The sequence below is a fragment of the Eleginops maclovinus genome, chromosome 1, assembly GCF_036324505.1.
Source record: "Eleginops maclovinus isolate JMC-PN-2008 ecotype Puerto Natales chromosome 1, JC_Emac_rtc_rv5, whole genome shotgun sequence".
Classification (NCBI taxonomy): domain Eukaryota; kingdom Metazoa; phylum Chordata; class Actinopteri; order Perciformes; family Eleginopidae; genus Eleginops; species Eleginops maclovinus.
The window spans coordinates 9,808,416-9,822,252 of record NC_086349.1 but is presented as its reverse complement, the minus strand read 5'-3'; the positions used below and the strand labels follow the sequence as shown (position 1 = coordinate 9,822,252).

Sequence of the window (13,837 nt, the reverse complement as noted above, 5' to 3'; positions counted from 1 at the left end):
AGAGAATGCCATGTCCCCTGAGGCTATTGGAATGGTTACAAGTGTATGGTGCCTTGGAAAAGCGGCAGAGTGAGAGGTCTGTATCTTTCTGACACGCTGCTGTCTGTTTAAGTGCAGATGATAGGCTCTTGTGTAGGCCCGCCTTATCTCCCCTTTCTCTCCCTACCATTGGACGGCCTATTCCTCTGCCTCTCATCCCATTGGACAACTCGGGTGTGTGATGAGCTCACATTGGATCAAAATAGTTGGGCTTACGAGGGGCTAAAAATAGACTGGTATATAAACCTGGCTGTTGAGCTCCAATGCGCGCTACTCTTCTCCTGCAGGCAGCCGCAGGAGAGCCACGGGGAGAGGGTGGGACACGCTGAGAGAGAGAGAAACAGGGAATAGTGTCGTCTCCCTCAGCGGCTGCCCTCCAGCTCATTCTCTACAAGTGTTGCACCAAAGGCAGCGTGTCTTACATGATGCCCGGCCACCAGTTTTGGGTGGAGCAGGCAGTGACGGACTTCCTTCCTTCCCCTTTGACTGTGGTTTCGCTCTGAATGTCTCTCCAGAGAGCCACAGTCACTTCCCTCGCATAGACTCTGTTAATAAGTGATGAATAAATAACCATAATACTAAAACTGAGATTAAGGTGAACCACTGTGACTCCCCACAAGTTGCCTCTAACGTTAAATAAGTCTACTCAACCCCGGTAATGTGTCAGTTAGTCGACTTGGCTATGTATTATTTATGTAGCATTTTTGTACTAACCAGAAAGAGATGTAGCTAGCATGTAGCATCTATTAATAACATGTATGACACCATTTGGGTGTAGCCTTGTCAGAATGAAGCAATGTGGATAACAGCAGATGTAGTCATGATGATATTGAAGTTGCTAATGTAAACACTGAAATGCAGCAGTGGCATACGTACACTTTTAAGTAGCCCACACATTTTGAGCTATGGGTACTTTTAGTACTATTTTACTTTTTACTGCTTTCTCACTTCAATAGCAAAAACACCCGTAGCCTTCTGTTTACTCCATCTCTTCATTTATTTGAAAGGATATTTAGTCACTTTTTACTAAGTGAAGCAATACACACTTCTTCCATCATGCTTGCTATGTCTTTGGAAGGAGACAGATAGAAATATAGGAACAGCCTCAGCACCTGCTATTTTGGCAAAAAAAGACTGTGCTCTGGAGGACAAATGTCCTATTTCTTTGCTACAAAGCAAACCAGCAGATTCACTCTTTGTATTGTACTGAAGTTAACAAATTGTAGCTCAGTGGACATTAGCTACTGACAGTGTTCCGTCTTGTGGTGTTGTGTTTTACAGAAAAGGCTCTCTCATTTGCAGGGAGTCATTTTCACTCTTTCACAGGCTCACTCCTTGTTTCCTCTCACATCCACCCACTACACCTCTTGTAAACCATCACTATAGAGGCCTTCTCCTGCTATCCATCCGTACATTTTTTACAACTCCCTCCTCCGATTCAGTTATACAAATGTGATATGTGCTGCATGTGAGGCTAAATATATATTTGTTCCTATGCTAAAAGGTTACTGTAAGTGCATGCTCCTTGCGAGTGCCATCATGCTCACACATCCATTTTATTCCCACTCCTCCGCACTGCCTTACACAACTCCGTGTTTGATATTGGTTATAGAGCAGTTCCTCACTCTCTGCATGCTTGAGGCTTCTCCATATTACTCCACAACATCCAGCTTCATCCCACACAGGCTGACAAACGGCTCACCTCGCCATCCCACGCGCTCCTCTCTCTGCAGCACTGGACTCAGTGAGGCTGCTGGCATCGACGAGTGCTGTGTTGCTGCTTTCTGCTTTCCATCCAACAGTCATTCTAATATACAGTATTGTAAGTGTTTTAATAAAACATCATCTATGATAATGTGTGGAAAAAATATTGATTTCCTTTCCTTTAAAAGGAAGCTGTATGATAGGAAAACAGTGCATCGGTTTATTTCTTGTGTTCATTTTGGGATAACACTGTTGCAATGCTTTTTCTTGGCACACTACAACACAAGTCAAGAGGAGGTTCCCATTCTCAAGCCTGCTGGTGTGGGCTTTGATATTTAGCTGAAATCCTAAAAACTAGCACTTTGATTCAGAGATACAAGGGTGTTTGGGCGACTGATTTATGATCAAATAAGGCTCTGCGTGGGAGTGCCTCTAATCAAAAGGTGCTGCCGTGCAATTGTAATTTCACAATGATCTGTGCCTCTGCACCAGAAACATGGAAACCCCACTAAGTCTTGCATTTCTAATAAACCATACTCTATATCTACTGCAAGATATCACTAATGCATTGTTTTAACACTTTCACGTTAGGGGTTGTATTTTAATGTGTTGTAAAGGTGTTTGATTGAATTCAAAATGTAGTTCAAACATTAAACTAACATTACAAAATACAAATGTAACTCACCCCACATTGTATGTTACTCCCTATGTGATCATTTCTAATTTTATGTCAACCATGGATGCATTCAGGTGGTCAAACTCCAGTATTTTGCACTGACACGAAGCATAACCGTGACCAGTCATTCAAATTAAAGCAGTTATAATAAATTTTGAATTGTATTTTGGGTAGAAGTATTTAATTTGAGAATTTAAAATGTCACCTTTTCCCTTTAAACCTTTTGCATCATTTCTGTTTATGAGCAGCTTGTGTGCGTGTTCAGTCTGGAGTCTGAAATGAATTCACCATTCATTCATACTTCATGTGCATTGATTGAACTTAAAAGCTATTCCCCATGCCCCCACTTTAGACCACAATGAATAGGAGCTGGGTGTTATAGAAAGTAATTTATTACACAAACCAAAGCTAGTTTACAAATAGTTTCCAGTCATGTGCGTGTGTGTATAGTCTAGTATGAACAAACCCACATTTTATATTTACAGACTTTGCATACAGCTTGGTTTTCCTGTTCCTTTGTTTACGTCACTGCTTCAGCATCCAAACATCTGGATTAAAAAAAAAAAACGATAAAAGAAATAAAAATGATTTGTACATAATAAAGAGACTTGCATTGTTTTTCCTTTTTGTCTTCTCAGCCGTGTTCAAAACAAAGAACAGAAAAAGAGCCGGCGATGCTCTAGACAGGCAGCCGAGAGGCCAGCCTTTCTCCTGACTGCCTAACAACAGCATTTGGCAGGGATGATTGACAGGTCCTTACAACCAATTGTAAATCATCAGAAAAGAATTCAGGTAAAGCACCAAAAGTAGAATAAACTTAAGTTTCGACCAGTCCCATAGTCTTACACCTCATATTTTAAATACTGATAAGACAACATATTTATGAGTTTTTCTCTTTTTTTTAAAGCAGGAAATGAAGTATAAAAACACAAGACAAATTTCTGGAGAACAACAGGAGGGCTAAACACTGTCAGAGAGAGCCTGAATCTGCCAGGAAAACATGCAGACAAGTCAAGGAAGGCTGGTAGCTGAAAAATCCCAAATATAACTGCACACCCTTACAATTTTTAGAATGAAAAGACCTTCAAAAAATACCCCAAATGAAAGAATCCAACATACAGCAGTTGATAAATGCTCACTGTGCTAGTTAGTGATTCAGATTTTCAGCCAAAAATCTATCCGGCTGCCTTACCTGACAATTGTGGCATTAGTATGCACAGGATATATATTAATAAAAAGGTGTCACGCATTTCATGTTAAAGCAGATGGCTGCTGCCTACAGCTGACCAGTATAAATGTATATTGTGGATAACATGGTATATCTCAGGCACCTTTATTTCCCCTCAAACTGTTATAGGTTGTTTTACATTTGACCTTCAAACATGCCCACACAAAAAAAAAAATCAATAGTCGTTCGTCCCAGATAAGGACATCAGTGGTGTGCCTGTAAACACGGTCCTCTCTTCTCCTTGTTCTTTGTCCCGGTCTATAACCAGGGGAGGAAGAGCACCAGCAGTCAGCTCTGTGGAACAGGAAGGGGCGGGAGCTGAGATGCAGCATAGTTCGGTCAGCTCAAGAAGATCCAACGGGAACACAAATCCCCTCCTTCACTTTGATATTTAGGAAGACGGTAACACCCTGAAGTAGACAAACCAACCTCAGTAGATTCACCAGCATGTGGGTACTTTAATGCCTGTCATATGCAGTCAAATGTACCCTTTCCTCTGAATCACTGCACTGTGAAGATTAGTACAGGTGGTGCTGAGAGCCACTTGGATTTTCAGATCAGGTCATGATGCACAGGAATTAGTTTAACATTAAGGCTAGGGCCAAGGGTAATTTTTCTCGATTCAGACTGTTCATTAATGTGTGAAAGACAGAGCGTTCACTATGGAGCTGGCTCTGTTACAGGTCAATGTGGTAAGAGTACGGCTCAATGGGTTTGTCACTGCGAGCACAGGATTAGCGACACTGACTGTCCCATAAAAACCCAATCATTTCAATTGAACTGCAAGCTCATAGAACATTACTGGTGATTTGTCTACTTTGGGGGCTGCTCAATCCTCCCCGGGTAACTAAAGCACCCGTCTAACTTCACACCGCCCCCCCCCCCCTCTTCCAGGTAGTCCACTGGTGGCTGTCTACAGTGGCGCTCCTGTGCTGTCCATGTGTCAAGTCATCCAGGCAGAAACTAGAGCTTTTGTTGCCGTCTCCTCCTGGTGTTTATCAGTGTAAGTGGCTTGTTGAAAAAAGACAAACAGATATAGAGCCCAATGGTTTACAGCGGTAGTCAGCCCCCCCACCCACAATTCCCCCCCCCCCCCCCCCGTCCATGTCTATCAAAAGCTTCCCAAACCCAAGTCCTAGGGTAAATTCAGTCCAACAGATAGCCATTTTACAGCGGTAGTCATTTACTGCACTCTTTTCCTCCCCCCCTCTCCCGTATAGTAATCCTCCCTCCGCCCCTCCCGAGCCCTAACCCCTGGCTACAGTCGCCCCGGGGGTTTGAAAACAGTCCAAATGTGCAGGCTATTTTACAGCACTACACATTTATTGCTCTTCTTCCCGCGGCGGGCCTGCAGCGCCGCCCTGGTGGCCATCTCGAACACCTCCCGCACGCCGTCCTTGGTCTTAGCGGAGCACTCCATGTAGCCGAAAGCTGCGATGCGTCCGGCCATGTCCCGGCCCTCCTCCGACTTCACTGGCTCCTATTGGACGAACAGAAAAAACAAAAATATGGTTCAGGGACACATTCGCTGCACATCAGGACAATTTCACTTCTAGAGAAATGATAGCTAATAAAGCTTACTGAAGCTACCAAACACTGGGGAAAGCTGTGGTGCTGACTCACTTGACTAACCTCTCTGTATGTTGTTTATTTTAAGTGTTTGACAGGAGTCATATATTGGAAATGGGAGACAAGTATTCACGTACCTGCTTCATCTTGGCCAGCTCTCGGCGCGTGTGGTCGTCGTTGCGTAAGTCTTTCTTGTTTCCTACCAGGATGATGGGGACGTTTGGACAGAAGTGTTTTACCTCTGGGGTCCACTTCTCTGGAATGTTTTCTGTGAAGGAAAAACAATAGAACAATATTTATTGGCCATTTCATATAATGAGTGTGTGTATAAGGTCATTTAGTGGACACTGAAATGTACTGCACAGCCCAGAAATAAAGGAGTTGATGAATCTTAAATATGTGTGCGTAGGAAATGCTGGGATTTGTAGAAATCCCACATTGAAAAACTGACAACGGAGCGCTCGCAGCAAAAGCTCTTTGATGGCGCAGCAATTGCTCGTATCTTTAAATGAATTAACAGGACGAGACGGCAGCATTTTGATTTGATTTAAATACGAGACTGCAAAGACAATTTTGTTTCTGAAGATGGGACAAAACACTACAGATAAAAAACCTCCATATCTCTATTGAGCATCAATTGAAAAAAAAAGGTCTAACTTGGTCAGCAAATAACAGCTTCAAAAACGGAGATGTAATGTCTGACGTATGGTCATGTAAAACTATTTCAAATAACAAGCTAAAGCAAAAAAAGTACTTCCTCTCATTTAATCCTGTTTGGTTAATGTCTGGTAGTGTAACTATGTTCAGCTTTTATCTCCTTATTTTGATCACAGAAGTACGGTTCATAATCATCAGGACAGAAATGGCATGACTTTTTTACTTTCCCAGCATTGCTGCGCGCCTTTGAATGACAAACGATTTGTTTAAGTGTGTGTGCAAATGGAAGCAGTTTCTCTGCAATGTGGTATTTTATGGCATGTATGAATGTGTGTGTGTGTACACTCACCCAAGCTGTCGGGGCTGTCTATGGAGAAGCACATGAGGATGACGTCAGTGTCTGGATAGGAGAGAGGTCTCAGCCTGTCATAGTCCTCCTGACCAGCTGTATCCCACAGAGCCAGCTCCACCTGACACACGCACACAGAGAGAGGAGAAGGACAAGGGAATATGGAGGAATCGGGAATGACAAAAAGAAGGGGGGAAAAAAAGTTAACACATCCATCCTGATCAGCACTACTCTCACATTGAAGCCAGAAAGTAAATGAGATATAAACAAGGTCCACAGCAGACAGGAAGAAGTTATTGCGCCATGATCAAAAGAGTCCTGCTGCAGAGCTCAGGGTACTTTTTTCCAAAAACATGGGGAAAGCCATGAGGTCAGGATTCTAAGGAACAATCCCTTACAAGTCTAAAAAGAGATGAAATCAGAAAGTTATCCATGTGTATTGGCGGGGCTTCTAATGCTGGTAAATGTTCATAAAAAAGGTGGTCCTGTTTTACAATTAGAAAAAGGATTTCCTTTAGGTAACTGACGAATGTGACCCTTTTTCTAAGTGAGTCATTGATTCCAAGAGTCCAAATGCCCTTAAGCTGAAAAAGGTTGACACTTGACAAGAAGTAGTCAGATTCCTCTCCAGCAGCAAAAAGTGTGGAATCAAAAAGCCAATAGAGATTCAAAATCCCAGCATCCCATTAACCTATAATGAGGTCAGGTCTTGGAGTTCATCCTGGAAGCCACAATGAGACACACTCCACAGAGTAAATGCCTCTTAATTTGAGTTATAAATGTTTTAAATTTGGCATTAAATCCATCAATCATCAATGTGTATCCACTTAGGACGTCTTGCATTGTTATAGAGTCAAATACATTACAATCCAACAGCCCTGGTTAGTGTGAGTGAGCGAAGCAATTGACTGCATTTCTGATGGGACACCTGAAAGATGACCCAGAATCCCCTACAAACAGTTTGAAAATGAATAGGGAATACAGTGACTCAGCCCAAAGGGAGGCGGTTTAAACAATGTGAGGGAAGATGTGAAAATGGAGCAGTGCAGTTTTATCCACACTTACTCACTGGGCCCTCAAGGTAGAGTTAAAGCTTGGGGATGATTAAGCACAGAGGAGAAAATTAGCCCTGATACCAACACCAAACACTGTATAAATTAATAGAGGCAGCGGTCTGTTGGCCAGGGGAGTTGCCTTACCTGTTTGCCATCCACCTCGATGTCAGCGACATAGTTCTCGAACACGGTGGGCACGTAGACCTCGGGGAACTGATCCTTGCTGAAGACAATCAGAAGACAGGTCTTTCCACAGGCTCCATCCCCCACTATCACCAGCTTCTTACGGATGGCTGCCATCCCTGGAGAAAAACACAAGAGGAGGAGGGTATGATCAAGGAGCCACGGGAAAAACATGACAAAGTCAGAAGTGTTACAGCGGAGCATTCGACGATCTAAAACTGTGTGATCGTTGGAGGGGAATACACAACAAATATCGTATATTATGCATAAGAAATCATACAATTGTGTGCAGCATGTGTGGCCTGTAAGCGCTGCATAGAGCTGCTGCTCAATGCAACACTTTACTTCACACATTTAACCACAGCGCTGGGGAAAAGAAGCAGTTTTCAACCTGAAGTTCAGATTCTCTCAGGGTTTGATATGAGAAATGGAATCTGAAAAAGGGCCAAGACAGAATATAATGTTATATCTGTGGTTATTGCTTTTTCCCCCCTAAGGAAAGAAAGGCTGGCGAACTGTGAGGCTTAATAAATGCACATGTGGCCCGAAAGAGCAGGAATCACTTCATGTATGAGGGCAGAATGTGTGAAAGAAAACCTGAGATCACACAAACACTCCTCAGGCCAGCTGCACGAGGTAAGAGTAACAGATTAAGACATAAAGCAGGTAGAATCTGTGAGGACGGCTCCTGTTATCAGGTATCTGATCATGGTTTTTGCTGAGGATCTGATTAAGGAGTAAAGTACAATACGAGAGTCGCTTTATGATTGAACCAGTAACGCCCAAATATGCACTGCAGGTTCCTGTCCCATCCCCAACAGCACACAGGTGTCAGCATGTGTGTGTCATTACAGGAGAGCACACCGTGAGCTACGAGGAAGTAAAAAATGCAGCTGCAGTTCCAGTTGTTCGTGACAATAAACAATCGTGCAGACATGTCAGCGTGGGTGGGAGAGAACGAGCTTGCCCAACAGCGTTAAGGGAAGTTGGGGCAAAGGAATCGTCTCGTGTCATTGGCTGAAAGCGGCTCCGATCACCACACATCAGCACATTTTTCACACAGGAAGTAGTGCTTAACATTTTCTATTGAAGTCTTGCTTGTGTATGATTCAAATAATTATTTTGTCCAAGAGCAGAGATCATAAAACAGGAAGCGGCCATTTCCCTTCATACACCCAGAACTGTGTCCAGCGGCTTTATTCACCAAGAGCACCTCATCTGTCACAGAGGCCCCGCCACAGAGACAACTCTCACACGTACACAGTACATGCACTGTGCACTTACTTGCACAAGGACAGCCGGCCCCTGTATAGAGGGTGATACATCACACGCCTGGCGGACCGCTTCCTCCTTGATCCGGAAAGGTGCAGCACTGTGCGCTGTCAATCACACATCCCAGCCCGCTATCTCCTGCACAGTGAGTCAGCTGGAGGCGTGACAGAGCAAACTCCCCGACGCCGCTCCTGTTCTTTCTGGAGCTTTACCATGGCGTTATCACAGCGCATAGAGACTGTGCGTACCAGGAGTTTAAATGTTTCTGTAATAAAAAGGAGTTCACTTCTCAAAACGGGTAGTAATCTGGAACAGGCTATGCATAAGTAGATGGTCTCTGGCCCCAATCAGTCAGTCTTCCTTTCCGCTTGATTTTTTTGTCCACACAGCAGATTGTAAGCAACAGACATTTCCCACTACTGTGTTATGCCTACATTTCTTCAGCTTCCTTTGCCTTTCCAGAAGAAAGCAGAACATGTCCCATACAAGACACCTGCTTTGACCCCAGTTACCTCATATGTTACAGTATGAATACTTAATGACGAGAATATTGTAAAACCTCTGATTCGTTATTGCTCCCAAATATAATTGGCTTTGATTTTACAGCTTTTCCGCCCTCGCTCCCAATAGGTTCTGACCCTAAATTGCACTGAAGCACTCCGAGGTGCTGCTGGCTTTTTATAAAATGGTAGACGAAGGCTCAAAGTAGGACAGCAGTGTCAAAAAAGATTAGACCATTCCCCCATGATTTGAGGGAAAAAAAGAGGAGACAAAAATCGGGGGCAGCTGTAGCCCAGAGGCTGGTGTCTGGTCAATGCTTGAAACGTTTGACCAGCGGGTAAACCGGGGTGAACAACAATGTGCCCTCATTACTAAGAATTCTGCCTAGGAGCCTATAAGCAAACCATTAAAGCTACGAATGAGTGATGAATAGGAGTCTACAAACTGGTGTTAGTATAAAGCAGCTTCTGTCATTTATAGTATCAGAGTACAATTTCCCAGCAAGTATGTATTAAAATGTCTGGCCAACAAAAATGACGCAGAAGAACAATCAACAGGGGCACAATGTGGACAAAACACAACAGGAAAACCTCCAATCTCCGGCGGAGACTGTTGTGTCTGAACTCGCTGAACTCAAACACAAACAATTGCGGAAGACTCTGATGTAAATAAAAACAATGATAAAAGTAGTCAACAGGGAGTAGGGCCATCATTTTGGAGCACGGTAAAAGAGCCAGGATAACCTCACGCTGATTTTCGTTTCTGTTGAGGAGCTAACAGACTGCAACCACTTGACTCGTCGAGTGCAGCAGGACAATTCAGACACCGACCGTCCCAGAGAACAAGGGTTTCACAACACAACAAATAACTCAGTAATGTCAGCATTGCCCAGGCACTGTATTCAAAATGTCAGCAAGGCTCAAAGCTGTGTTCATGATTTTATTTAATAAGGAAAGCCTTCAGTGCTAAACGCCTGTGCGAGCTCCAGGTTCATGAGAAACAAGACCAACTTTTTCAGGAACGCATGAAGGGTTTGTTCCAAAATATTGATTAAAATGTATCGTATTTGGCTAGCTTTTGACACTTTGGAATAAATAAAAACAAATTCGAAAATGTAACAATTCCTTTTTTCACAGTGAAAGCGCTGCCAAATCTGGAGCCATCGCCTGCAGCTACATGACACCAGCGAACAGACTGTAAAGCCACCACCAACCACACGCAGCATCTTGGGCTGTTGCTAATATGTAAGTCATATCTGCCAGACAGTTTGGCACAGAGCCAGGCCAACATATTTAACAGGCTTGTCAAGCATTAAAGTGCTGCACGTGTGAAGAGATGTTACATCAACTACAGCCGGGAGCCAACCACTGCACAGCTGTCTGTCTACATTGGGTGAATAGATATAAAATGTTTACATACGACTAGTCTAATAGTCACAGTAATATCAAATTGAGTTTAAGACAGATGTACTCCCCTGGTAAATTATAATCACGGTAGGTAAAAAGGACAACGCCACAAATCTCCACCCCAGCTGCATGCTAGCCAACAAGAGACCTTGAGAAGAATTTAAGAGACAGACAGGGATAACTCCGACAGGATCATATTAACAGAATAGATACAGAGAGCAACAGAAGGAATACAATTGGGAGCAGGGCTAAGTCTTCTTGTCGATTTTGTGATTTACTTCAGCCAACTTTCTTAGCTATTCAACTAAATAAGCCACGCCATTTTTCAAAGGAAGACCATGTTTGATCGGGCTTGTCTTTAAGCCGTCATCCTATCAAGCTAAAAGAGACAATATTTGAGACGGCAGCAGGCCTGCCAATCAGACCCACTTGTGTGTCCACACCGTTTCCACCAAAAACAAAACTATTCTTTGGCATGTTCGCTGCTGGGGAAAGTGTTCAGTGAACAACTTTGATTCTGCATTGTTTGCTTGTATGACAAAGCTTTGTTTTATAAAAGTGGTTACATTGCGCCTCATGATTCATCAGCCTGTTCTTTTTAGAAAGCCCTGCAACAGTTACATCAAAGGGCCTGTGTTTATGCCAGGAAATACCCCACGCATTTTTAAGCGCGGAAAATTAGGCTTGTCTTAGTGGTGCCTTCCTGACTGTCGGCTGATGAATGCTTCAGTTTCTGACAGAAACATGACAGGTGCTTTTCGTCTGCCACCTGACATGCATTTATGTGGAAGGAAACATTATGAATTTATCCAAACTGTGACAGAAGAACGTTCTTTTAACACTGTGTGCAGCACACACAATGGTAATAAAATCTCCCGAGGTGAGGGTTACACCCAAACAGAGCTGTCAGCTAAACTGTCTTATCTTCATGATAAAGATGAACGGTACAGCATACATGTGCTCATGAACATGTCAGAGACTTTTTATTTAAAAGTCACCCAGATTGATCATATCACACTGACAATTAAAGCATTGAATCATCTGACCGCAAGAAAAATGTCACTCATGTTATTATTGAGGCTAACTGTAAGGTGTAAAAAAACAGATTAATAAGCACAATCGGTTCACAATATATTATCTGATCTTCATATTAACCACCTTAATAATTTAACAAATAGATCTTTACAATTATACACAGCAATAGGGACACTCTTCTAATACAATGCAGCTGACTAACTGACTGATTTTGGCCAGATTTGGCCATTTAACAAAATGGGATTTCATCAATCAGTGAACATTATCTCCCTTCATTACAATAAAGAGGTTATGAGTTTAGTGAACTTCTCATTCCTCTATCTATTGCCATAAAAAGGTGCTATGGTATCTGATGGACTTTTATTTTAAACCAGGCGAGAATAATTGAATCAATAAGAAGAAAATGACCAAAAGAATTTAATTTGACAAAAATCCAAATTGGGAAAACCTTCTTTGGTGTGGCTTAGATTAATGTGTGGCTGCCATATAGTTAAGTGACACTGTGCTGAGATTATATGTACAGATTAGATTGTACTTCTGGTTGAATTGGCTTCAAAAAGGGAATTTACCTATGCTTTACACCCAAATGAGAACATTTTTAAAAGTCTATCAGGGTGAAAATGAGAAGAAATGAATCCACCAGATTGAACAGCATGTACATCTCCGACTTTGATGTACTGTTAAATAAGACACACATTCAGAATAGTGTCAATGAGCAGTGTGAATATTCAAACGTGACACATCAGATGATCAGTATCTATGAGCCATAGGAGGTCAAATATTTAACACTTGCCTGGCTGGTTAGAAAATTCCCTAATGCTTCGTGTTAAAAGTCACCGTATCCATCGCACAGGGGGGAAAAAGTTGTGTTTCTCGCCTGTGAGAGCTCCCAGTGTTTAGTCAAACATTGTTTTTGAACCAGCTAGCTACTGGGTGGGTCACCAGAAAGATGGCGTCATCACAGCGGCAACAGATGGCTAGTGTGTCCGCAGTGGAAGAATGGGTGGGTGGCCCCGATCCAAACTAAATACATAGACCCGTATATGCTTTACACGTGACATCTCAGAGTGAAAGAATGCTCCTAATAAAACATCGTATTGGAACACGTAGACGCCAAGTAGAGTCTGCCTTTTAGTCACTGTCATGTCCTAAAACCTACAATACGAGAAAATACTGCTTTGGTGGTTAACGAACACACATCTTGCTTTATCAGTTCCTTAGTAACCTCCAGTTACAAAACATTAACTTTAACCAAAAACTACCTTTAGCAGGCAGATCTGAGCGACATGGAAGCCGCCTGGTCAGACGGGCAAGTCAGGAAAAGAGCCTCATTGTTTGGCTATGGTTGGATCGCCAATGTAGGCCAGTTTTACCGGTTAAATTTGCAAACACCACGTAAGTTCTCGCAGATGAAAAACAGCCCTGGGTATAGTCTGGCCAAGATGTTTCAGTCAGAGTAGCTTCCACACTCAGAATGCAGCAGTTTTCTCGTTAACATGAGTGTGTGTGGCAAGTGCGGAAGCGGCTTGAAATCGAGGTCGGTAAGGGGAAACGCTAACGTTAGCTAACCTCGCTAGCTTTTAGCCTCGCTAGTGCGGCCTCTAAAAGCTCGAGACAACTTTTAAAAATAACCCTGTACGCTTTAAAACTATACAATACGAAATACGAAGCACTTTATTATAGTCTGGTAATCCAGAAAGTAGTTTACCTGCAGTTTTATGTGGCTTGCAGTCGGAGTTACAGTGTTTCCAGGAGCAGAGTTGCTTTGCCGACCAGTCGAGTCGCTCTTCCTCCCGTCTCAATCTGATACAATGAATTACTTCACGGGAGCGCGCGGCCACGGTTAGTAGTTTGTAGCTGGGGGGAGGGGTGGCGGACACGAGCTTCAGAGCCACACCTGCGCGGGCACGAGGTGTACGAGCAGAGTTACCGGCTCATCAACTGTATGGAAATTAGTAACTAAGGTTACGTCGAGCTATAAACGCGGTCTATTTTCAGACGTGACATTCTCACAACTTTGTGTGTGTAACAACAGAGTGCTGTTTTACCTTCCAATATAACTTTATAAAACTAAGGGTATAAAATGACATGACTTCATATTAGTGTATATTTCACTTTTAACGTGGGCCCAACGAGGTACTGTAGATAATTCCTTATATATGA

General features: G+C 42.9%; 1 protein-coding gene across 1 annotated transcript; it reads right to left on the bottom strand.

Annotated features, from left to right (window-relative positions):
• Nucleotides 1–2,793: 2,793 nt before the first annotated feature.
• On the bottom strand, nucleotides 2,794–13,599 carry rhoab (ras homolog gene family, member Ab). Its single transcript, XM_063911706.1, has 5 exons — nucleotides 13,383–13,599; nucleotides 7,422–7,579; nucleotides 6,223–6,343; nucleotides 5,354–5,484; nucleotides 2,794–5,127 (listed from the first exon to the last, which is right to left on the bottom strand). Exons 2-5 carry the CDS (start codon nucleotides 7,575–7,577, stop codon nucleotides 4,954–4,956), a joined length of 582 nt encoding a protein of 193 aa, XP_063767776.1. The 5' UTR covers nucleotides 7,578–7,579; nucleotides 13,383–13,599; the 3' UTR covers nucleotides 2,794–4,953.
• Between the last annotated feature and the right edge of the window lie 238 nt (nucleotides 13,600–13,837).

What these genes read in the sequence shown, in the direction of transcription:
- rhoab (XM_063911706.1), bottom strand. Translation starts at nt 7,577, where the DNA reads ATGGCAGCCATCCGTAAGAAGCTGGTGATAGTGGGGGATGGAGCCTGT. An exon ending in AGACAGCCCCGACAGCTTGG is followed by an intron (nt 5,485 to 6,222) that starts GTGAGTGTACAC and finishes TTTCCTTCACAG; the next exon opens with AAAACATTCCAGAGAAGTGG. An exon ending in AGCTGGCCAAGATGAAGCAG is followed by an intron (nt 5,128 to 5,353) that starts GTACGTGAATAC and finishes TTCGTCCAATAG; the next exon opens with GAGCCAGTGAAGTCGGAGGA.